Source organism: Abramis brama (assembly GCF_963993115.1).
Source record: "Abramis brama genome assembly, chromosome: 2".
NCBI classification, from domain to species: domain Eukaryota; kingdom Metazoa; phylum Chordata; class Actinopteri; order Cypriniformes; family Leuciscidae; genus Abramis; species Abramis brama.
The window spans coordinates 5147710-5173165 of NC_139964.1; the positions used below are offsets into that span (position 1 = coordinate 5147710).

At 37.5% G+C, this 25456-nt stretch overlaps 3 protein-coding genes across 3 annotated transcripts; 1 reads left to right on the forward strand and 2 right to left on the reverse strand.

Annotated features, from left to right (window-relative positions):
* Window positions 1-2982: 2982 nt before the first annotated feature.
* On the reverse strand, window positions 2983-4272 carry LOC311069798 (GTPase IMAP family member 2; the record flags this gene model as incomplete). Its single annotated transcript, XM_084093264.1, has 2 exons — window positions 2983-3683; window positions 4254-4272. The coding sequence occupies 2 exons, from the start codon at window positions 4270-4272 to the stop codon at window positions 2983-2985; spliced, it is 720 nt and encodes a 239-aa protein (XP_083949390.1).
* Window positions 4273-5006: 734 nt separating this feature from the next.
* Window positions 5007-14413, reverse strand: LOC311077422 (uncharacterized protein). Its single transcript, XM_084105879.1, has 4 exons — window positions 14392-14413; window positions 13692-13859; window positions 13099-13486; window positions 5007-6726 (listed from the first exon to the last, which is right to left on the reverse strand). Exons 2-4 carry the CDS (start codon window positions 13857-13859, stop codon window positions 5732-5734), a joined length of 1551 nt encoding a protein of 516 aa, XP_083962005.1. The 5' UTR covers window positions 14392-14413; the 3' UTR covers window positions 5007-5731.
* Window positions 14414-17624: 3211 nt separating this feature from the next.
* On the forward strand, window positions 17625-21351 carry LOC311077555 (GTPase IMAP family member 7-like). Its single transcript, XM_084106089.1, has 2 exons — window positions 17625-17690; window positions 19309-21351. Exons 1-2 carry the CDS (start codon window positions 17672-17674, stop codon window positions 20445-20447), a joined length of 1158 nt encoding a protein of 385 aa, XP_083962215.1. The 5' UTR covers window positions 17625-17671; the 3' UTR covers window positions 20448-21351.
* Window positions 21352-25456: the final 4105 nt, after the last annotated feature.

The window sequence follows — 25456 nt, forward strand, 5'->3', positions numbered from 1 at the left end:
TTAGTCGACGCCAGACCATTGATCTTTCAGATTTAGGTCTGGATTTCCAGGCTAGGCATACGTGTAGGGCTGCATAAAATAATAATAACAATAGCCTATAGTGTAGCTGGTCTGGACGCGCCCATGTGTCTCTCGTCACGTCTCATCAACCCCTCTGTGTTGTGTTGTGTGGTGTGGTGTGGTGGTGCGATGCTGAATAAAGACTGGAGTCGAATTGCTGGTTCAGTGGTTATTTTATCTTTATGAATTGGGAAAATGCAGTTAAATCATTGCATATAATCAAGGTTGAGTAATCAAGCCTGCTCCTCGCTCTGCTCAGACCTACTGTGGCCACGTGCCAATGACATCACAACAGCGACAAACGCAAAACTCATTAAGAAGTAATATATTTTTTTTCCTTTTCTTTTCTCACATATCCATATTAATTTCCAACAGAAAACATTCAAATTTTGTGTGAATAAAAATAAATAAAACTAGTTACAAATCAATAGTCGTTACATTCACCCCCTTCTGAATTCACCAAAATCCCAAAGACTTGACCAATTTCATTTAAACACTTGACTCGGGTTTCCTAAATATCTCTCCACCTATTTCAGCTTTCAGCAGTTACACAGTAAAATCCCTAGGGTTGAATTAACTCCGCTCAGAGAACATTTGGTCCCATTCTAAAGAGAGTTATAGTAACTCTGAATCCTAGTTAAAGTTAATGAGATAATTCAGTGATTAATTAAGTGATTATTGAGCATTAGTGATGAACACCTGCTGTTAACAAGCAGAATCACTGAAGGAAAGAGAAACACAAGAACTACAACTGACTTTTAGTCACAGCCTTAAATCAACTAAAGATAAAAAGAAGAGATTCAATCTGTGAAGATCTCAGCAGAAGAGGATTAAACAACTCCACAAACAGCATTACCAGCTTCACTTATTACTAACCAGACTGACTTTATTTCTGTCAGACGTCTACAGAAGTTTTTATTGACAATTAACAGAGGTTTAGATGTTGATGTTTTATAGGAATTTTGGAAATTGTGTTGGCTTTAGTTGGGCGGTTTGAATCTTTGCTTTTTACGTGAGTTTGTGGGCTTTACAATAACTTGTTACAAAGAAAGCCAAAAAAACTATGATCAAGTTATATAGTTTTCAGCATCGTAAGGTAGAATATTTACTAATATTTTTCCTGACCAAAAGTGGTCATTTGATATTAATAGATTTTGTTCATCAACAATATTTTCTTACAACAAATCAGACATTTTGATTTGTAAATAGATTGTAAGAATTTATTTCTTAAGATACCCACAGATATCAAGAATCAGAATATGAATCTTAACAATGGTGACGGCTGGGAGTCACCATAGTATAAATCTCATGTCTCCCAGCATACATTGCAGCATGACAACATTTAAAAGCCATGCGTTTGTGTAAGAAAAATATCCATATTTAAAACTTAAAAACTAAAATAACTAATTTGTGGAGTTGTTTAATCCTCTTCTGCTGAGATCGTCACATATTTAATGTCTTCTTTTCTCTGTGTCTGAAGTCAATTGTTTACAGTCAAATCTAAGTCAGATTTACTAAACAAAATAAGTTCATTTCTGAGAATGTATTTATGTGAACTCAGTGACTGCTCAGGAGAGTAAATGTTGAAATGAAGTGTTATTTTATGTGTTTTTGCACATAATGATATAGTGGAGATCTGTTGGTGTTTAATGATCTGTTGGGATTAAAAATGTTTTTGTTGAGTTTTGTGGGTCACCATTTTGCAAGGGAGTAAAGCCAGTTACCATTTATTTTATTACATGAACTTCTTTAAAATGTATTTATACCAACCCCCATTTTATTCAAAACAGTAAGCAAGTTGAAAAATATTAACAAATACGTAAAACATGGGCTAAAAAATACAACAGTCAGTGTGTGTGTTTGTTAATCAGTCTCACAACTGTCATTGGGTTATACACTGTCCCATTTTGTTCAATCTTTGTGGTTCCAATATAAGTAAATGTGTACTTCTAGGTTTTGTTTTATATATAATATACAAATAAATGTAAAATATACACTACAAAATAATCATATTAAGTTAATCCAGTGCAGTAATTTAACATCTGTTAACCTGGTCTCAAACCAATTATTACCCAGAAGTGATTTTTTTTTCCATCTCATCTCATCTCATCTATTCAATTCAATTCAAGTTTATTTGTATAGCGCTTTTCACAATACATATAATTTCAAAGCAGTGTTACAGAAAATGCATGAGTCCACATTACAATTTACAGTAATCTGTTATCAAAAGTGACTGTGTCCAAATAATGTCCATATTTCAAAATATCATGTATTCGTTTAGGCAGAAACAAGGAGCTCATTAAACCAATTACTTCAAGTTGTGATCATAATGATTACAATAAATAGAAAATTGTAGCATTGGTGCATGTTGATTCAGTTTGCGTCATCTGAAGTCTTCGCAGGAGTTGGCGCCGTCTCTTCACGTGTTGAGCATCCGAAGTCTTCATAAGAACCTGGTCCAAACAGGAGCCGACATAATCTTCTCTGTGTTTTGTCCTGTAAGCCTAGTACAACCGCCCCCAAGTTTATGTTTATGCATGTTATTTTTGCATCTATATCTATATCTATATCTATATCGTATCTTTATATCTTTATACATATTTTGAATACCTATTTAATCAGTTTTTAAGTTCTATAAAATAAAAACATACTTTTGTGGCATCAAACTTTTTGTTTGAATTTTAATTACTTTATGTGTAAAGCACTTTGAATTACCATAGAGTATTAAATGTTCTATATAAATAAACTTGCCTTGCCTTTTTTAATTTTGCAGTGGTTTAATGCTGTGCTGATAAATGTTTGTTAAACATTTGGATAAAAAGACTTTAAAAAAAAAGTTCCAAAATGACAATGAGTGAAATCAACTTAAACCTGTAACAGCTTTTCATTCTATTTCAAGACTAATCTTCGCATATTTTCACTTCACTTTTTGCTTTTCTTCACTGCTACTCCCACTCCCACTGCTACCGCACAGACTACTCCTAAAGTAATTCCAGTTTTCACCCAGTAAAGCCTTCGCTGGACATCATTAAACATCTCATTAGTGTAGTGCTTTCCTCCATTTTTCAGCACCATTTCATCCATCTTCTCCAGCAGCTCATTGACTTGATCCTGATTCTTTCTGTCTTCATTGTTGAATGCATGATATCTGCCACCACAGCTCATAACAAACCGCCGTAGATCTGGACTGTCTTCTATATGGTCTTTTAGTGGTTTACGTAGTGAATCAGCATGAGTGAACAGGATGATGGTGTGACGTGCAGCTTCTTCTCCAAAGTTCTCCTGAATCCATTTCACAGCGTTCTTCTTTTCATCTGTGAATCTCTCATCCAGTCTGATGACCAGCAGGAACACATGAGGGCCAGGAGCAGACATTTCCATACATTTCTTAATTTCTGCCCTAGTTTTGTTTTCACTATAATTTTCTGTTGATGTATCTTGCAGGCCTGGAGTGTCGATTATCGAGATACTCCTGCTACCTTTTCTTGTCATTTTTCTCTCAGAATATTTTGTAACCGAGTCTGGATTTAAATCCACTAAGAACACATCTCTGCCCAGGATTGTGTTTCCTGTTGCACTCTTTCCAGCTCCAGTCACACCCAACATAACAATCCTCAGATCTCCTGAAGATAGAAAGACAAATTGTTTTCAAAATAACACACGTTTGTTTAGAAATACTTGTGAGAATCTCCATAGACTTATTGGTTTTTATACTGTACAAACTGTATATTCTCTCTCTCTGGAAAAAAAAGAGTTATGTTTAGTACTATTTTCATTGATTTCTCTCTATTTTCCACATGCTTACACAACATAATAGATTAATTTATGAATTATTCCTTTATCAGGTCAAGTAATAAACTGATTGCTCGCCTCTATTACATTTTACGTCAGTGCTTTTTTCTAACTTAGTTCTTTTTATTGCATTTATTTTTCTGATCTTTCATATTCTGAGATTTTAAAATCTCATTTTTTCTAAAATTTGTTATAGCTGTATGTTTTACCAATTTCTCAGATGATTTTCCAATTCAATTAACCATTTAACCATTAACCTTTTTTTTTATTATTGTAGTTTTTAGAAATAGCTTTGTTTAGAAATAAATAAGGTTAGGTAATCAAATTGTGTTAGAATGTCCAGAATAAGATTAATTTTCTTCTTGATTAACTGCATCAGATTAATCAGGTGATTTACTGACCTGTGATTGGTGGTGCCATTTCTCAAGAAATCCTCTTTTTCTGATTCAGATGCTCAATGATCACTTTTACTTGCACTGATCACTGATCTCTCTCTCTTTCTTGATCTGGATGAATCAATGACGGATGAATGGAAAGGACAGACTGAAACTGCTCAGGTTAACTCCCCGTATTTGAGTATATGATCACATGACTGCAGCGTGCAAATGTTTCGCTTTAACCTTTCAGGGATATTGTAGTTATTAATAATTAAATAAAATCTCGTTGTCACTCTAAATGGAAAGTTTTATTTTACCTGGATGCTTAAATAATTTAATTGTTTAATATCTTAGTACATTTAAAGTTTCATTTGGTACATAAATCTTCTGTAGAGGATTTGAAAAAAGGACAAGCTAAACATAACTCAGATAATGGTTATGTTTCTAAACTGGAATATGCTCATCAACTGTAGAGTTTGCTGTTAAGGGGATTTTGATTTTTATAAAATTACTTACAAATGTAGAGTCATTTTGTGTGTGTGTGTGTGTTTGGAGATGGATTTCCAGAATATAGTCACGTATTTGTTGTAAATATTTATATTTTTAAATATGTTATAATGCTTGGCCTTCATAGTGTAATTATATTGCAACCTAAAAGCTGTCAAATATCCCCACCTAGTGTTCAAGTCAAATATCTCTACCTACAGCCAAATGACAAATTTGACAGGCAGCAGACTTAAAAACAAATAATTAGCAAAACAAGACAGAGAAAAGTCTGGCATGCCAGTGCACTTTTATGTCTGGACCTCCGATCACTGAGACAGTAATTAGTGTTTGTCATGTAATAGAGTGGTACATATCAGCATTAAGCTATTTTTTACCACATAAAACCATATAAAATGGTTCTGATATATAGTATGTTAAAAACCTCCAAATCGCATAAAGAGCCAAGAGTCAAACTGACCAACAAAAAGAAACAGTGATCATCATAATGATGACCAAACATTTTCAATAAGACATTAACGTCTAAACCTCTTTTAATTCTCAATAAGAACTTCTGTAGACGTCTGACAGAAATAAAGTCAGTCTGGTTAGTAATAAGTGAAGCTGGTAATGCTGTTTGTGGAGTTGTTTAATCAGATCTTCACAGATTTAATGTCTTCTTTTCTCTTCAGTTAATCAGAATTATAACCAGACTGACTTTATTTCTGTCAGACGTCTACAGGAGTTGTTATTGAGAATTGACATTAATTCGATTTTTTTTGTGGCTGCTGTGACAGTGTGTTTGTCAAACATATTAGCTAATAGTAATAGTTCAAGTTACAATCATTGTTCTATTCTGTCCAACACAACTTCATATACAGAGTTTAGTTCAATCCATCTCTACTCTCTCAATCCACAAGCTCAATGTGACACTGCCTCCTACTGGCTGAAAGAGCTCAATGGACAGTTTCAGGATGAGCTCAAGGAGTCTTTTATCCAGATTTACTGATGAAAAGACACTATGATGATTTAGGAGCAGTTTGTTCTTTAGCGTGTTTCTTCTGGTGGGTCTGAAAACTACCTAAATAAGCGAATCTCTCGTCACAGATGGAGCAGCGGTAAGGCTTCTCTCCTGTATGAACTCGCTCATGAGTCTTCAGGACGTCCGATCGAGCAAACGCCTTGTCACACTGAGAACACTTAAATGATCTTTCTCCTGTATGTATTCTCTGGTGATTTTTTAAGGTACTCTGTTTAGCGAAACTCTTCCCACAAACGCTACAGTGATACGGTCTTTCTCCAGTGTGAACTCTCTGATGAAATGTAAAATTAACCGGACTAAAGAAGCTCTTCCCGCAGTAGGAGCACAGGTACGGTTTCTCTCCGGTGTGAGTCCTCTCATGGCAAATCAATTGAGATTTGTGACGGAATCTTCTATCGCAGTGTGAACACTGATACGGTTTCCCCTCAGAATGTATTTTATGGTTTGAATTTAGAGAACTTGAGTTTGTGAAGGTTTTCCCACATTCGCTGCACTCTTTGGTGTGAACGCGCAAATGGATCGTCAGATGGGGTTTGTGGTTGTAACTCTTCTCACAGTGAAGACACTTGTACGGCCTTTCACCCGTGTGGATTCGCTTGTGAACAAGAAGAGATTGTTTGTTCCTGAAATACTTGTCGCACTCGCTGCAGTGGAAAGTCTTTTCGCCAGTGTGTGTGTTTATATGAGCTTTCATATTAGATGGAGTGGTGAAAAAATCCTTCCCGCACTGTTCGCAGTGAAACTCCTTCTTCCCGCTGTGCTCTTTTGAATGAAGTCTCTTCTCTTCTAAGGTAGGAAAGCTGATGTTGCATCTCTTGCAGGAGAAGCCTGTGTGTGTTCTCTCATGTCTCGCTAAATTTCCCTGAGAGCTCAATGTTTTCCCACAGGTGACGCAGGAGAAACTCTTGACCTTCAGCTGATCTTTTGATGTCAAGGTTGTTTCTTCATCAGTAGATGAACCTCCATTCACATCTAAAAAGAAAAAAATGTATTAAAATGTCGGTAACACTATACAATAAGGTTCCATTAGTTAAAGTATTAGTTAACATGAACTAACCATGAACAACGCCCCTGTTCAGCATTAGTTAATCTTTGTTTATGTTAACTCACACATATACTAATGCATCTATTCACATTAACAGCACAATTAGTTAACATGCACTAACCTTGAACAATGCCTGTGAAAAGCGTTACTGTTTTGTAAGGTTAACTTACTGTACATATTTACATTATTTTATGTAGCAGTTGACACACACTAAGGATGAGCATTTCTAAATCCCCATCTTACCCTAAAGGTAAAAATGCTGCTGTGTACCTTATCAACATTATTTAATAATAAGGCATTGATTTGGGCTTTTGGTAAACATAATTCTAGAGCGAGAAATTAGCGGGAAAACATGTTGTTCGTTTATACGCACTTTACTATCATTACTTGCATTCAACAAGTATTATTAATGGATTTTGTGAACCTTATTGTGAAGTGTACACTATTTCAACATTAACTGATGTGTTACTAACATTTGAAGACTCTTTATTTACATGACTTACCATTAATAATTCTGTGTAGGCTATATAATGAAGGTTGTGAAATAGGTTGTGGTGTGGGTGTCAATGATTAGCACAACGATAACTGACCTTCTCATCTGAGCAGCTTCAGCACTCAAACACAGAGTGACCAGATGACCAATCAAATCACAGTTGGCTTTAGGGCTTTATGTTCATGTGATACACACACAGAATGTATACAATTGTGTTTTTTCCCCGTTTCCCCTTCTCTGAATGTATATTGTTATGAGACCAATGACTGCATTATTTTTCTTATGCAGTGTTAATATGTAAATTAGCAAATGTATATTTACAAAAAAGGACTCTTATTTTGATATTCTGGTTGGAGAGTCGAGAAACGTAACAGTGAACTGCGCGTGCTCCCTCATATCTGCAGAGGAGCTGTAAAAGAGTAGACGTGACTTTTCACTTTATTCTGTTTTACAGGTAAAAACATGGACATTCAAAAGAGAAACATTTAACTATACAACAGCGATTGCACTATTACCAAGTATGGTGAATGTAAAGTGTTAAATGTGTTTTAGTTGATGACGTTTTGTTTGTCTTGATGTATGCTCACTCTAACATGAAGAAAATTAGATAAGTATGCTCCAGTGGTCATTTTACCTAACTATAGTGTTGTATTAATAGTTTTTGTATCATAAAAATTTGTTTGCTCATGTTAATGAGTTAATAAGTAGCATTAAGGGTATCTTTGAAGCTTACTCTGTGTTCGTGTTTGGCTCGTCAAACTTGCCAGTCATGTGACCAGGCACTGAGAGAAGCATAAAAAGCCACTTAATCTCTGTGTATATCCATCAATAATCCATTCCTATGGAGGTAAAAATGGTGGAGCGGACAGGGAGTACGGCAGGTGCTGCAGGAGTTTGCTCGGTCGAAACCAAATATAAGTACAAGACTAATCTCAATAAGAATGTGTTTTTTTTGCAAATCAAACTTCAAACTGGAAGAGGATTAAGGCAATTTATTGGAAATATGGCATACAGAGGCAGCATGTTTATTTACATCTTTGCTCTCCTGCTGGTTTCGTAACGTTGCTGCTGGTCCGGCTGAGCCGGCGGTGTTGTGCAGGGGAACCTTGTTGTCTTAGCTCAGTGGAGTCATCAAGTTGTATATTGAAATATCCTGAGCAATGGAAAGGCTAATATACCAACTACTACCCGGCCGCGCTCTATGATGAAACATCCAAGCCCAAACTACAGGCTAACCAGCTACTGGCTAATTACGATCCTACTGGCAGGTGACGTTCATTCAAATCTGGGACCAGTCTGCAAAGTTGAACGATAGCCATTTTTGCCAGATACACCTCAGTTTGTAAATGCCACTGAATTGCATCAAGAAAGCGACAAATGATCTGTAAGTCCGATCGCAACTCTACAAAACACTATTCTTAACCTGAATGGCTGTATACATAAAGAACAATTAAATAGAATGACGACTAAAGGGAGGTTTGAACTTTTTCAGCCAGTAAACCAGGCTAAAGTCTTCAAAAGTCTTCTAAAGTATCAAAGACTGAGCAAATTGGGGGTCTGCTGATGGATTCGAATTTTGACTTTCATTTTCTCTCGGAATCATGGCTAACTGAGTTATCACCAACAACTGCTTTTGCTGTACAGGGGTTTGCTGTACAGAGGTGTGTCAGCCAAGACAGGCCCACAACATCCAGAGACTTGAGGTACTCAGGGCGGATCTCATCCACCCCTGGTGCCTTGCCACCGAGGAGTTTTTTTACTACCTCTGTGACTTCAGCTTGGGTGATGGACGAGTCCACCCCTGAGCCCTCAGCCTCTGCTTCCTCAATGGAAGACTTGTCCGGGTGATTGAGGAGATCCTCAAAGTATTCCTTCCACCATTCGATGACATTCCCAGTTGAGGTCAACAACTGCCCAACTCCACTGTAAACAGCATTGGTAGGGCACTGCTTCCCTCTCCTGAAGCACTGGAGGCTTTGCCAGAATCTAGAGGCCAGTCGGTAGTCCTTCTCCATGGCCTCACCGAACTCCTCCCAGGCCAATTTTTTTGCCTCCACAACCACCAGGGCTGCAGTCCGCTTGGCCTGCTGGTACCTGTCAGCTGCCTCAGGAGTCCCACAAGCAGCCAGGCCTGATAGGACTCCTTCTTCAGCTTGACGGCATCCCTTACTTCCGGTGTCCACCACCGGGTTCGGGGATTGCCGCCTCGACAGGCACCGGAGATCTTACGGCCACAGCACCGAGCGGCCGCGTCGACAATGGAGGTGGAGAACATGGTCCACTCAGACTCCATGTCTCCAGTCTCCCTCGGGATCCGGTCGAAGCTCTGCCGGAGGTGAAAGTTGAATATCTCTCTGACAGGAGACTCGGCCAAACGTTCCCAGCAGACCCTTACAGTATATGTTTGGGTCTGCCGAGTCTGTCCAGCTTCCTTCCCTGCCATCGGATCCAACTCACCACCAGGTGGTGATCAGTTGACAGCTCCGCCCCTCTCTTCACCCGAGTGTCCAAGACATACGGCCGGAGGTCGGATGAAACTAGGGCTGGGTACCGAGTTCGATACTTTTTAGGTACCGACCGAATTGCTTCGATACTATCGAGTATCGAAAAATGACTTGTTTTTCGGTACCAGATTTCGATACCTAAGGGGTTAACTCGTCAACGTCAGTGCTCAAACAAATAGGCCTACATATGAAATGCACAACGACACGCCTAAAGTCGCTCGCGCACATACACGTGAACTCTACACACACGAGACGCGCGGAACTCCTCGCACATTCATATGAGACGCGCGCGCACACAAACTGTCCGCACATTCTCATATGACACGCGAGCACACACACACAAACTCGCGCACATACTCAATGAGCACACACACTCACAATACCCTAAAGTTGTGGAAAAGTCGATCAAAAGTGTGGATACATTTCTCCAGGCTCGATGCCAACAGCGCGCTATGCAGTATTTGCGGTAAAATAATTGCTGCAAAGACGGTACCGCGACAGATATGATGAAGCTCTTGACAGTGCACGGAGTAAACATAAGAGCAGAAAGTTGCTGCGTCTTCGACTGGTAAATGAAGAGATACCTTGTTGATCACTCTGACAGTGTTTATATTGCAATAATGACCTACTGCAGGGATGGGCAACTTCGGTCCTGGAGGGCCACTGTCCTACAGAGTTTAGCTTCAACCCTAATCAAACACACCTGAACAAGCTAATCAAGGTCCTCATGATTACTAGAAAATTACAGGCAGGTGATTTTTTTCAGGGTTGGAGCTAAACTCTGTAGGACAGTGGCGCTCCAGGACCGAAGTTGCCCATCCCTGACCTACTGAATGTACACTGCCGTTCAAAAATGTGTCAGAATTTTTTTTCAGTAAGGATTCATTAAAGTGATCAAAAATGACCTTAAAACGTGTAATGTTACAAAAGATTTCTGTTTCAAATAAATGCTGTTCTTTTGATTTTTTTATTCATCAAAGTATCATGAAAAAATGTATCATATAGTTTCCAAAAACTGTTTTCATGTTTCTGAAGGATCATGTGACACTGAAGTAATGATTTTGAAAATTCAGCTTTGACAACACAGGAATAAATTACATTTTGAAATATATTCAAATAAGATTTTAAATTGTAATACTATTCCACAAAATTACAAGTTTTGCTGTATTTTTGATCAAACAAATTCAGCTTTGGTGAGCATGAGCTCTTTATAAAAAATATATTTTGTTCCTTATGTATATGTATAAGGAATATTTTGTTCCTTTGTGCTTTTTTTGTTCCTTTGTGCACTGACTAAGGAGCATGAGTCAAACTGAAAAAATAAAACCAAAGTTTTCTGAGGTAATGTGTTATGTAATCTTGTTAAAATGGATTTCATAAAATTGGTATCGAAAAAAGTATCGTTCAGGAACCGGTATCGAAATCAAGGTATCGGTATCAGTATCGGAATTTTTTGAACGATACCCAGCCCTAGATGAAACGACCACAAAGTCGATCATCGACCTCCGGCCTAGGGCGTCCTGATGCCACGTGCACTGATAGACACCCTTATGCTTGAACATGTTGTTTGTTATGGACAAGCTGCAACTAGCACAGAAGTCCAATAACAGAACACTGCTCTGGTTCAGATCAAGGGGGCCGTTCCTCCCAATCACGCCCCTCCAGGTGTCACTGTCGCTGCCCACGTGGGCGTTGAAGTCCCCCAGTAGAACGACGGAGTCCCCAGTCAGAGCACTTTCCAGCACCCCTTCCAGAGATCCCAAGAAGGCCGGGTACTCTGCACTGCCGTTTGGCCCATAGGCGCACACGACAGTGAGAGACCTATCCCCGACCCGAAAACTCCAACACATGGCGGCTGAGCTGGGGGGCTATAAGCAAACCCACACCAGCCCCGCCTCTCACCATGGGCAACTCCAGAGTGGTGAAGAGTCCATCCTCTCTCCAGGAGTGTGGTTCCAGAGCCCAAGCAGTGCGTGGAGGTGATCCCGATCTCTAGTCGGTACCTCTCAACCTTACGCACAATCTCAGGCTCCTTCCCCGCCAGCGAGGTGATGTTCCACGTCCCTAGAGCTAGTTTCCGTGTCCAGGGATCGGGTTGTCGAGGCTCCCGCCTTCAACTGCCGCCCGATCCACTAAGCACCAGCCCCTTACAGTCCCTCCTGCTGCGCCATGCCGGGCAACGTCACGGTCCTTGATTTTAAGTCCATCATAAGAGGTTTTTCAACCGCTCTTAGTCTGACCTGTCACCTAGGACCTGTTTGCCTTGGGAGACTCTACCAGAGGCAAATAGCCCCAGACAACATAGCTACTAGGGTCATTCGGGTACTAAAAACCCTCCACCACGGTAAGGTGGCAGTTCAAGGAGGGGTATGGAATTCCATACCCATAAACATCCGAAACATTGATAGCTTCACAATTTTTAAAACCAAGCTTAAGTACTGGCTACTATCAGAACAAATCTGCAACCACTGATGACTGTGTTGTAATTAATTTGTTTTTATATACTGATTTTGTAAATCTTACATTCCTGGACATATGTATGTTGATGTTTTATGCTGTGTATATGTATTATTGTATGTTATTTAATTTGTTTACCTGCCCATTGACATGCTTTTAAAGCTACTTTTATCCTTTTTTAAACACTTTAAAAGGCACATGTGCAGATCGGGAAAATCAAAATGTTCTTTTTTTAAAAATCACTATTTCAACATTAACTGATGTTACAAACATTTGTACATTTGACTCTTTATTAACATGACTTACCATTAATAAATTATTATTATATTATTAAATGCTTTATTAATGGTAAGTCATGTTAATAGAGTCTATAGAAAATTTAGATTTTCCCGATTTGCACATGTGCCTTTTAAAGTGTTTGAAGGCCAAAAAAAAAAAGTAGCTTTAAAATCATGTCAGTGGGCAGTAGCATAAATTATTTATCAAGCAGAAAACAAGATTCTTAAACATGAGAATCAGTTTAAATGTTGCGATGAATGATCCACACTACAAAATGGAGATGCAGAACGTTTATGCTTATTGTTGACAATACACAATCACATATTCCAAACAGGAATGGCCTTAAATGAGAAAAGTTTCAAGGATTAGTTTGCATAGATGTTAAATTTCAATCAAACGGCAATAAAAATGTGAAATTGTGATGCATCTCATGATACAGTGTTTTCAACACATCGGTTCACAGTAACTCATGTCTGCACCTGCTGATTTAGGAGCACAACTACATGTTTACACACATTCTGACTATGATTAGCCATAACAAAAGATCATAAATGGAAGATACATACCTGAAGGAATAAAATCATCATTATCATCATTTCGATTATCCTCATCCTCATTTGCTTCATCCTCAACATCATTTCCTTCATCATCCTCATTCTGAACATCTTCCTCCTCCTCCTCCTCCTCATGGCTCTGTTGTTGTTCCTCTGCTGTGGTTTCTTCTCCTCGTCTCTCTATCAGGTTCCTGCAGTCCTCCAGTTTGACGGAGCACATCTTCATCTGCTGTTCTCCAGCGTTACAGTCAGAGGTTTGATCAGCGGATCCATGATCCTGAGCGTCAGTATAACACAGTAAAGTGAGGCTGAGCTCTGAGTCCTGTGTGTCTCTGGATCTCCAGACTGAATCCTGAGCTTCTGTCCCATCAGTCACACACACTGAAACCTTCTCCAGAGCCTGACAAACACATCATAGATCAACACAAATAAACAACAACCTGTTGATATTAGCCTCATTACTCAGCAGTTATCTCTAGTGGTTATACTGGTTATTTGTTAGCATATTTTGCTGCTGGATTAACTTGAGATGTGCATAAGAAGTGAGAAGCTAACAAAACTTTGGTTTGATTGAGCTGAAGGATGAAATGATGAGCTGCTCAAACCTCTCTGTTGGGTTTGTCTCCTCTTTCTCTCAGCTTTGCCTCCAGTGACGCCACCTCTTTCTTCAGCTGACAGATTTCAGTGATGAAATCCTCAATATCCAGCATGGACAGATCCGTTCCTACTGATTTACAGCAGATCACATCCATCTGCGCTCTCATGGTCAACATCTGAAGACAAACATCATCATTATTACAAGAGGCATTTATAATGAACTCACACTGATTTAAAACTCAAAATGACAAAGAATAAGAAAATGATTGCATTATAATATTAATATCATAATATAATATTAATATACCAGTAGACATTAATTTCAGATATAAATAAACATATGTTGAGGCGTGTTTATGTTTAAATTCATTATCGTAAGAATATCATTTCAATACATTATCATTATCTAAAACTGCTGGATTTAAACACAGATTTCAGAAATTAAACATGATAATGTGATACTTCTACGTCATTTAAGTGTCCAGCATTGGAAATGAAACGTGTTAACTTTGTAGTAAGCAACGGCAAATGTGTTTATAACTACAATATACTTACTATTACCAATACCCTTTACTATGGTTACTGTGGTAAAATCACGGTTAACTCATTTTTTTTAATGATAAATGCGAATAAGTAGTTAATTTAAAGCTCATTAAAACACTACAGACAGAAAATCAACAATCACACACACAGTTAAAAACAACACACCTCAGTCTGAGCGCGCCAGGCTTCCTCTTCTTCAGTGGTTTTACCGGCGGACTGAAGAGCGTCACAGAGACTCCTACAGGTTTCAGGAAGAAACGCTAGTCAGTAGATATATCGTGTCTACAGAAGGAAGAGGAAGAAACAAGTTTTTCAATCCAGAGGATTAATTTCTTTGCGGTAATTGTTTTACCTGACATGGTGGCACAAATGCTCTGGGAAACATATGAAATTGAAAATTAATAACATTGTGTGAAATGAAAACCATGTCTCTTTCTTGATTAAATAAAATCATCCAACAATGGAAAAAATGGTGCAATTGCCTTACAATCATCCTTGAGCCACTTTCAACACTTAACACATGTTTATCAGCGTTATGAAATCCAGGAACTCATAGATACTATTTTGAGGCTTTTTAATCAGTCAAGTTCAATCAATCTCTCAAGTTTAAGATACAATCATTGTTCTATTCTGTCCAACACAACTTCATTTACAGAGTTTGGTTCAATCCATCTCTACTCTCTCAATCCACAAGCTCACTGTGACACTGCCTCCTACTGGCAGAAAGAGCTCAATGTACAGTTTCAGGAGGAGCTCAATGAGTCTTATCCAGATTTACTGATGAAAAGACATTATGGGGTGGTTTCCTGGAATAGGAATGAACAGAAATCTGCTTTACCTGTCATGCTTTATCTAGTCCTAAACTTCTGGTCTTGTCCAGAGTTTAAGATCCTCCAGGACTAAATTGAGCTTAAATTAAACCTACCAGAAGGCAGGTTTAACTTCAGATTAATGTTGTGTTTCAAAGAAGACTCAAGTATTACTTGGAGATATATATATATATATATATATATATACACTGTAAAAAAAAAAATTACATTCCCAAGTCAAAAATTTAAAGTGACCGATAACATCTAAATTTTTCAATTAGTCTGACGTATTATTTCTCATTGAGCCAATGTTAACAGACTATTGCAACAAGAATTTCACTTGGGCCAATTGAAAAATTTAGATGTTATCGGTCACTTGAAATTTTTGATTTGGGAGGGTTAGAAATTTTTTACAGTGTATAGATAGATAGATAGATAGATAGATAGATATAGATAGATATAGTGAGTACATCCCTCACATTTCAGCAAACATTTTAGTATATCTTCTCAAGGGACAATACTATAGAAATGAAAGTTGGATATATTTTAGAATAGTCTTGTATAGCAGTTTGGCCACAAAAGTGAGTACACCCTAAGTGATAATAGCTGTACATAATTTAACCATGCAAAGCCACATGTCCTATTCATCATGTTCATGTTTTTGTCTGCTTGACAGGACCATACAAATGTGTGTATCTTGTATTAGAGCAGTTAAAATTTGTGCTTTCCCACATAGCAACATTGTGTCGGCCCAGATCCGGCCCGCATCTGGCACATGTGGAAAGATGATCTGGCCCACATGCGGCGTGGAATGACGGCACTTGGGTGGGCCGCTCCTGTTTGCCAGATCTGGGCCACAAGCAGGCCATAGCAATGCCACATGTCAGCCAAGAGCAAAGAAATAAACCAGAACTGGACCTTATCTGAGCCACAAAATCTGTGTATATTAAATATGGAGTCATCTCAGCCTTAATAAGCCTGTTAACAAGCAGAATCACTGAAGGAAAGAAGAGAACAGAAAAAGAGACGAGCAGAAACACAAGAACTACAACTGACTTCAGACACAGCCTAAGATGAAACATAGACTGTAAAAAAATATGGACGTAGTGTCCGTGACGTCACCCGTAGGTTTCTGAAGAGCATTTTTGAAGCCTAAAGTGGGCGGAGCTGGTCGTCGCCATCTTGGTCTCGCGTCACTCCCGGATAACAGAAAATGGGCAGAGGCGGGGCGTGAGTGGAGCTGATATGAGCCTGGCTATCTGAAATCACCTAGCTCGACGTGATCGAGTTTTTAGTTCAGGCTGGGCATAGATGTGATTCTGTACTATTCTGCTAGTTGAAAATGTATAATGGAGGAACTCTTAATATTACTCTGAGAGTGTGTGTGTGACAGTGATTTATGTGCATAACGTTACATGTCAGTCACTCTTTTTTTATAGTCTATGGTCCGTCAGCGCGGCATCGCTCGTCAAGTTCGTAGAGCTTATTCAGTCCATTTTAAATTCTGATTTTGGCCGCCTCTCAAATGGGTTAAACCATAGATATAACGTTATTGCCTGTTCAAGTAAATGCGCTAGAAAATCCGCGCTCATTCAAGGATGTGCATTTATTGCATGGACGGAGAAAGCGCCGACGCCTGCATGATTTCATCTGACGGTACATAAGCATATTATAATCTATATCTGTTCTGTGAGAGCAGAACGAACGAGCCTTTATTGACGTTTTTAAATCTGAAAACTCCAAAAAGCAACGAAATTGTCAGACATCCATTAGTGCATGTTCACAGAGGAAAACAACTGAAATACAGCGCTGGTTGTTCTCTCGAACGATACTCGACGACAACGACGGAATCCTAAGCCGTGGGCGAAGTAATGGGTGTATTAAATTGTATGAAATAATCCCGAAAAAAAGTACAAAACACTGCAGAGAAAGCAAGTTCAGCAGCAACATTTGCTGAGGTGAACTGACGGCTAGTAACAGCAGACAAACGGCTAGCATTGACATCAGCGGCAATCCACCTGTCACTCAAGTGGCCACTGGCCACACCCTTAATTATGCAGAACTTTAAATATTGTAAAAGCTGTCTCAAGGTTTAGGTAAATGCAAGTCATGAATTGCATGTGAGATTGAGAGTGCAAGTAACTGAGACCTCCAAGTTGTGCACGTTTATAGCGCCCTCAAGTGGCTTTTGTAATTTGTCATGTCCGTTTAACAACTTAAGTGTAGAAATGAATGGTTCATCAAGGTAAATACTGTCATAGTATGTTTTGATTTATAAATGATTTTAGTAGTTGCAGTTTACAGTATATAAAACAGCAGCATATTATCTGCACAATGTTCTGTATAAACACGTTCAGAAAGCTGGTTTCAAAGGAGAATGGCAGTCAGTGTCAACATCAAAGAAACCAGTGTGAAGTGTGTCATTGTGTATTTTGTGTGTTTGAGAATTTAAAGTATAATGAATGTGAGCATATAATCATCAAATCAATAGAGAAACTAAACAGTCTCAGGAAGCTGCAGTCACATGATCATAGTGAGTTTTTCAACAGAAGGTTTTGACTGCCATCAGCACTTTCACTCTGTGCAGTTCAGAGAGAAGACAGCAGAGAAACCCGAGTGACGACAACACAGTAACTATGACTTCAACACAGAAAGGTCTGTATAAACCTTTTAACAACACTGATACTTCTCTTTCTTTACTGTTAATCTACAGAGAGATCCTCAACAGGAGCGATTAAAAATAATCTTGCAATATATTTCTATTTTGTATTATTTTCTGTTGAAAGAGAATAGAAAAAGAAATATTTCAGAGATCTGTTTTATTATTTTAGTCATAGTTATCAGTTTGAACCTTTCAATTCAATTTTAAAACAATATTATGTTGTTTTAAGTAATTATCAAGCAAGATTTGCTTGTTTTGTACACTGTAAAATCCAACAGTGATTCTAACTAACGCTTTTTAGTTAACTTTACTTAATGTCTTAACTTAATTGTAAAAACCTAGTAATCTGCACTATTTACATACTATGCTTTGTTAACTCAGAAACCCCAAGTTAAGATGAATTTATTGGTTTGAGTGTTGGTTTTTGAGGCGAGGAAAATCTTAATGGACTTTTCACTTCTGCAGTTATTTTTCTCTGTTTGCATTCACTCATTCCCTAAAGTCATCTTGAATGTCAACATTTTAATACAACTGAAAAATTTGAGAGAACATTACATGACTTCATAAATTGATGTTGATTTTCCTCAAATGTTTAGTCACCATTATGGGGATCGGTGTTGCATTCGGTCGGTATATATATGAATGAATGATGTATAACATAACTATATTTCATGTCAATTAATGATATTTTATAAATGTAATAATACATTTATCTCCTAAACACCTTGTGAAACTTTTTAATTGGGTTTATATAATCCCTCTATATTTGTGACAATCTTGCAATTGATCATACTTGAGTCACACAGGCTTCAACATTCAGCCTGCAAAACACAACAATGGTAACAATTATATTTTATTTAAAGTAAATTATCAAGTACTCTCTACAGTTCTTTTTTAGTTACTAGAACTCTTGTGTAAGTGAACTATACTAAGCATTTGTCAGTGCAACACAATATTCCTATTTCCCTTTACTTGTTTTTTAAGGCAATCGGATTGCATGCTTTTTTTTAAAGTAAGTCCAACTAATTAGATTTTACAGTCTAATTTTCTCAAATAAACAATAATCTTTGAATAATACTAGAATCCAAACAATATGTTTAGCAGTGTTTACCCTTAAATATCAACAGTCTAATGCTGAACGCTTTGTCTTTTCAATATGAATCTTGTATCATTGATAATGTTGTGCATGGCATACGTTGACGAGACCTGATAGGACAGCACAGATTTGCAAAAGGAGAGAATCGAGCAAAAAAAGGGCCATTCACACAGCAATTATATTGAGTTTAGGAAATGTAAAGAGGACAAACTAAAAAAGCTGCAAAATTTCCAGTGTAAAGTTTGAAAGAAGAGCCTATTTCCGCATGTTATATGTTCTTATCTTTTCTGTTATATTTTGTGTATTCTCTGAGGACAGACTATAGTGAAGCCTTACTAGTTTAAATGGTTTCTTTTAAACTACATTAATTGACTTCCAGTAATTTTGTTAAAATAAGCATATATACTTTAATCAAAATTATAACTAGATGTTTCTGAATAGTAATGTTTCTTTTCATTTGATTCACATGAATGTATGTTTGTATACATATTAAGACTTTCTTTTTTTCTTTGTAGTGTGTGATCTGAGGATTGTTCTTCTGGGTAAAAGTGGATCAGGAAAAAGTGCCACAGGAAACACCATCCTGGGCAGAGAAGCATTTGAAGCTGTTGATTTTATACATTCAGCCAATAAACTGTGTGAGAAACAGGAAGGAAATGTGGGTGGAAAGACCGTCTCTATAATTGACACTCCAGGACTATTTAATACAGCTGTGACAGAACAGCAACTGAAGAATGAAATCCAAAAGTGTATATTTATGTCTTTTCCTGGTCCTCATGTGTTTCTGCTGGTGCTAAAGCTGGGTGTGAGATTCACAAAAGAGGAGAGAGATGCAGTGAAATGTATTCAGGAGAACTTTGGTAAAGAAGCTTTGTGTCGTACCATCATTCTGTTCACTCACGCTGATCAGCTGAAGGGAAAGCCTGTGGACGAGTACATCAATAAAAGCAACAATTTAAAGAAAATCATTTACAGCTGTGGTGGCAGATATCACTCCTTCAACAATGAGGACAGGAAGAGTCAAGAGCAGGTCACAAAACTGATGAACAAGATTGATGCAATGATGGAGGAAAATGAAATGAATCATTACACTCTTGAGATGTTCAGAACAACTCAGAAAAAGAAAGAGAGAAAAATGGTAAAGACTGCATGTGGCGTTGCAGTGCTGGGAATTGGATTTCTAGGAACAGTGAAAATAGCAGGTGTGATAGCAACAGCAATATCAGGAAGAGCAGCAGGATCAGCTGTAGAAACAACTGCAGAAAGTGCAGTAGCAGCCACAGGAGAAGCTGTAGATAAAGTTATAGCTGCTATAGAAAAAGCATTAAAAACTGCAAGTGAAGCAGTTACAAACCAAGCAGTAGCAGCTGTTAAAAAAGCAGTAGAAACTACAGGAGAAGCAGCTGCAACAAAAGCGATAGAAACGGTAGAAAAAGCAATAGGAACTGCAGGAGAAGCAGCTCAAACTAAAGCAGGCAGCGCAGGAGTGGCGGTGGCAGGGTCTGCTCTGGCAGCGGCGGCATCCGCAGGAGCAGCGAGAGCGGCAGCATTGGCAGGGAAAGTGGCCACATCTGGAAGAGTATCTCTAGTCGCTGCAGTCGCAGCAGCATTTGGAGGCGCAGCGGTTACAGTAATATCAGCACTCAAACCGTAAATGTGTTTATCAGGAACTTACAACTCTTACGTTTTAGATTTGTTTTGGTCTTATTTGACTGGGATTTTTCACATTGAACACAAGGTTATACATTTATGGTTTATCAATCCATTCTCATTAAATTAATCTCTATAGTAGCATTGTGTTTAGCGTGCAATATATATGTGCAATATATACTTTTTAAGTTTTTACTTTTTACTGGGCCACATCTGGTACACAGCAAAATCCCCAGAGTTAAATTAACTTTGCTCAGAGAACATTTGGTCCCTCTCTACATAGAGTTAAAATAACTCTGAATCAGAGTTAAAGTTAATGAGATACTTAAGTGATTCATTAAGTGATAATTGGGCATTAATGATGAACCACTGAAGGAAAGAGAAACAATAAGAACAGATAAAAAGAGAGAAAAGAGAAAGAGAAAATTCAAATAATTTAGATGTACTGTATGATAAATTAATTCATATGTTGCAATGTTGGACTCTATTGCTTAAAATGTAACTATATTGATGTTTTACTCTTGAACACTGATACATATTTTATTTAGTAATGCTTTGTATACTGCTTTTTGTTTTATTTCTTTTTGTGAATTTCATGACGTTTCTCTAATCTGCTGTTGATTTTGTTCTCTCAGCTTTCTGCCACTTAATGTACAATTTCCCCCTTCTTTACACTATATACTTGTCTGCTTCACACCTGTAGATCCTCAATGCATTTTTCTTTTTTCAGAATTTCACGCAACACATAATCAATTTCACAAACACATTTGTGAAATGTGCACAAGTATTTGAAGGATGCTTCAATAATTCAGTAATTGAAGGATTTAGGACAAGAATAATTGTGCATTAAAATGGTATAGTTGTTCAATTTAATGCTGTTCAAATGTGTGTCATTAAACATCTATATGAAATAAAAACAGCAAATGTCTTTGCCTTTTTTAATTGCTTTATTCATATTCAGTGAGTAGCATGTCACCATAGTACAAAACTCCCAGCTTGCATTGCAGCATGAAGCTTTTGATTGTCACCATTGTTGAGATTCACACACTTATTCTTCATATCTGAATGATGCAGGAGCTCAGACCGTTGATGAACAATAGGCCTGCTATTATTAACAATAAAAAATAATTACAACACACTCACTTGATCAGAGATAAACTTTGGATTAAATGTATAAAACGGGTTACTAAATAATGATATTACATCACAACTAATCATTAACTGAAATCACTTGACCATGTTTTCTAGTGCCTTATTTTGCCATAACAAACATGCTTTATGAACACTATAACAGTAGCCAGAAACCCCCCCCCAAAAAACTAATATTAGAAAGTCAAGAGCCCAACTAACACTGATCACAAACACTGACCACCATGGTGGTAACGTCAAATGAAACAATAAAAACACATCTAAACCTCTGTTAATTCTCAATAAAAACTTGTGTAGACGTTTGACAGAAATAAGGTCAGTCTGGTTAGTAATAAGTGAAGCTGGTAATGCTGTTTGTGGAGTTGTTTAATCCTCCTCTGCTGAGATCTTCACAGATTTAATGTCTTCTTTTCTCTTCAGTTGATTTCATCAAAGGCTGTGTGTGGCTGAAGTCAGTTGTAGTTCTTGTGTTTCTCTTTCCTTCAGTGATTCTGCTTGTTAACAGCAGGTGTTCATCACTAATGCTCAATCATCACTTAATTAATCACTTAATTATCTCGTTTACTTTAACACTCTGTAGAGTGGGATCATATGTGCTCTGAGCAGTGTTGATTTAACACTGGGGATTTTGCTGTGATATCTCAGAACTCTCTGAAAGCAAATGCAACACATTTTACTGACAAATAACGTTAGGCTCGGCCACTGCACCTGGGGCCTGTTTCAATAAGGAGGTTCAACCAACTCTGAGTTAAAACTTGAACTCTGAGTTGACTTACCCTGAGATGGGAAACTCTGAGTTTTCGGTTACAGAACAGCTGAAATGAGTTAGTTCAATCAACTCTGAGTTGACTGACTCTGAGTTAAGCGCGTGCACCACAACTATAAAAAGCCATTATCAATGGAGCACAGATATTACGAGTCACCATGGCAACAGCGCCAGACAAAAAGAGGTCTTTATATTTCTTCACATTTTAATTACTGTTATACAGTGATGGGTGTAATTAATTACCAAGTAATCTAAATACTGTAGTTTAATTAAAGGGATTACTCTTAATTCTTCTGTAATTTAAAGTTAAATCGGATGTAATTGTATTAGACTGTAGAACAATTCTTTAGGCTATTTAACATACATTTTTAAAAGTTATATTTTTAATGTAACCTTCTCCCTCTACACACTTTGGTCAATTCAAGAATAATTTATGCAACTGTATATTGTTTATTTGAAAGCATTAAAAGTGCTGTTTGTCTCCCCTTGTATTGTTCAAGTGTTTAAGGTTGACATGGGATTTAGTAATTAGTAATAAGTAGACCAATAATTTCTAAAGATAGTCATTATTACATTAATCTAATTACACTGTTTAAGATGTCATTTGTAGTTAGTAATACAAGTAACTTGCCCAAATGTTATAATATCAGAGGTGAAACTGGAAGAACAGTATGCTATTCAACCTCATTTTAATTTTCATGTAGGCCTATAGGTGCAATCCTGCAGGCATTAAAAGAACATGGCAGCAGCTGAAAATTAAATATAAAAACATAATTCAGTCAAGTAAGGCTTGAGCATGTGACAAACATGTGACATATTAAATAACTAAAGCATCCAGTGTAGCAGTGCTGCAGCATTTTTGGCTGTGGGAATTCCTGGACGGACTTCAGAGCCAGTCCCAAAGATCCAAGGGCCTTCATAAAATGTAGGTTTACATATGTGTTATTTTTTATATAGGCTATTTTTGATATTTCCATTTATTTTACTTTGGGTTAGGATTTTTGTTGGTCCCAATATTCTGATGGTAATATCTGTCTTTTGGAGCCTCCTGTCCCAACAGAACTCCAGGCAGTTGTAAGTCCCCTACTCAATACACCAGAAATGATGACAAATAGTGTTATAAAGTGTACTCAACCAAATGCTCATCACATGGGGATAAAGAGTTTCTGCTGCCACAGAGAGGCCTACAGAGGTAATGTTAACATTGTGTCTACACATCAAACAATCTACACATTCACATTTCACATTTTTATGTGGAGTAGCCTATAGAATCTAAGTTTAAATCTAAGTATAAACGGGTATTCTTATCTCTCCCTCCGCCCCCAGAGTGTGGAAGAACAGCAGGAGGACGGTCCATCAACTTCTGGTGTACAGATGAACAGTTCAGTGATTTTCAGTAAATGCCACAGTTTAATTCTGTAGAATTTGTTTAGAACTACAATATGTAACGCAAAAAAAAAAAAAAAAATCTATATTTTATTTATTAATAAAAGATTAATTTTATTAATAAAAATGTACCGAAAGAAACACCACTTCCACTTTAAAAAAGGGGAGGAGACCGAAAGAAACTCTGGGTTTACCGAAGAAAACCTGCTCCTGACCAGGTTAGGTTCACAGAGTAAGTTACCATGGTAACCCACATAGCAACATTGTGTCGGCCCAGATCCGGCCCACATCTGGCACACGTGGAAAGATGATCTGGCCCACATGCAGCGTGGAATTACGGCACTTGAGTGGCCCACTCCTGTTTGCCAGATCTGGGCCACAAGCAGGCCATAGCAATGCCACATGTCAGCCAAGAGCAAAGAAATAAACCAGAACTGGACCTTATCTGAGCCACAAAGTCTGTGTATATTAAATATGAAGTCATCTCAGCCTTAATACGCCTGTTAACAAGCAGAATCACTGAAGGAAAGAAGAGAACAGAAAAAGAGACGAGCAGAAACACAAGATCTATAACTGACTTCAGACACAGCCTAAGATGAAATCAACTGAAGAGAAAAGAAGACATTAAATCTGTGAAGATCTCAGCAGAGGAGGATTAAACAACTCCACAAACAGCATTACCAGCTTCACTTATTACTAACCAGACTGACTTTATTTCTGTCAGACGTCTACAGAAGTTTTTATTGAGAATTAACAGAGTTTAACTCTAATGTGTTTCATTTGAAGTCACCATAACAGTGATGAGTGCTTCCATTAGTTGGGCTCTTAACTCTTATTATATCTTTTGTCTTCTTTGGCCACTGTGACAGTGTGTTTGTCAAACACATTTGCAGCAGCAAAGAAAGCTAAAGTGAAACGAGATTAGGTGATGATGGTTACCTGTTGATGGTTTTATAATCATCATGAAATAACCTGCTTCACTGATGTCTTTGAAATCTAAAAATTTTGTTGTTCAACTAATATATTTACATTACATACATCTGCATACATACGTAACATCTGCAGCGTGAGGTCCAGCAATATTATTACAATCAGTTAGCAGACTTTAACAAACATGAGCATGAAACATTACTGTTCGATGACAAACACAGACATCAATAATCAACGTATGAATCTCAACAATGGTGACAATCAAAAGTACCTTGCTGCAATGCATGCTGGGTACCATCATAGTACAAAACTCCCAGCATGCATTGCAACATGAATAAATTATGCAGCTGAATTGTCCTATAATTTTGTTTGATTCTAAATATTTGCTTTTATTTTTTTGCTGTTGTTTTTGTTGTGACATTTAGTAGCTTTTCAGTGATGTTCTGAATTAATCTGTTTATCTAAAAAAAAAATATTGTCACCATTGTTGAGATTCATGTGCTGATTTCTCATATCTCTGTGTGTCACCATTGCTTCATTTTTTGTGCTCATGTTTGTTAAAGTCTTCTAACTGATTGTTATAATATTGCTAAATCTCACGCTGCAGTAACACAGGGTTTGTGATGAGAATATATTAATGGAACAAAACAATTGTTAGATTCCAAAGACATCAGTGAAAAAGGTTACTTCATGATGATTATAAAACCATCAACAGGTAACCATCATCACCTGATCTCATTTCACTTTAGCTTTCTTTGCTGCTGCAAATGTGTTTGACAAAC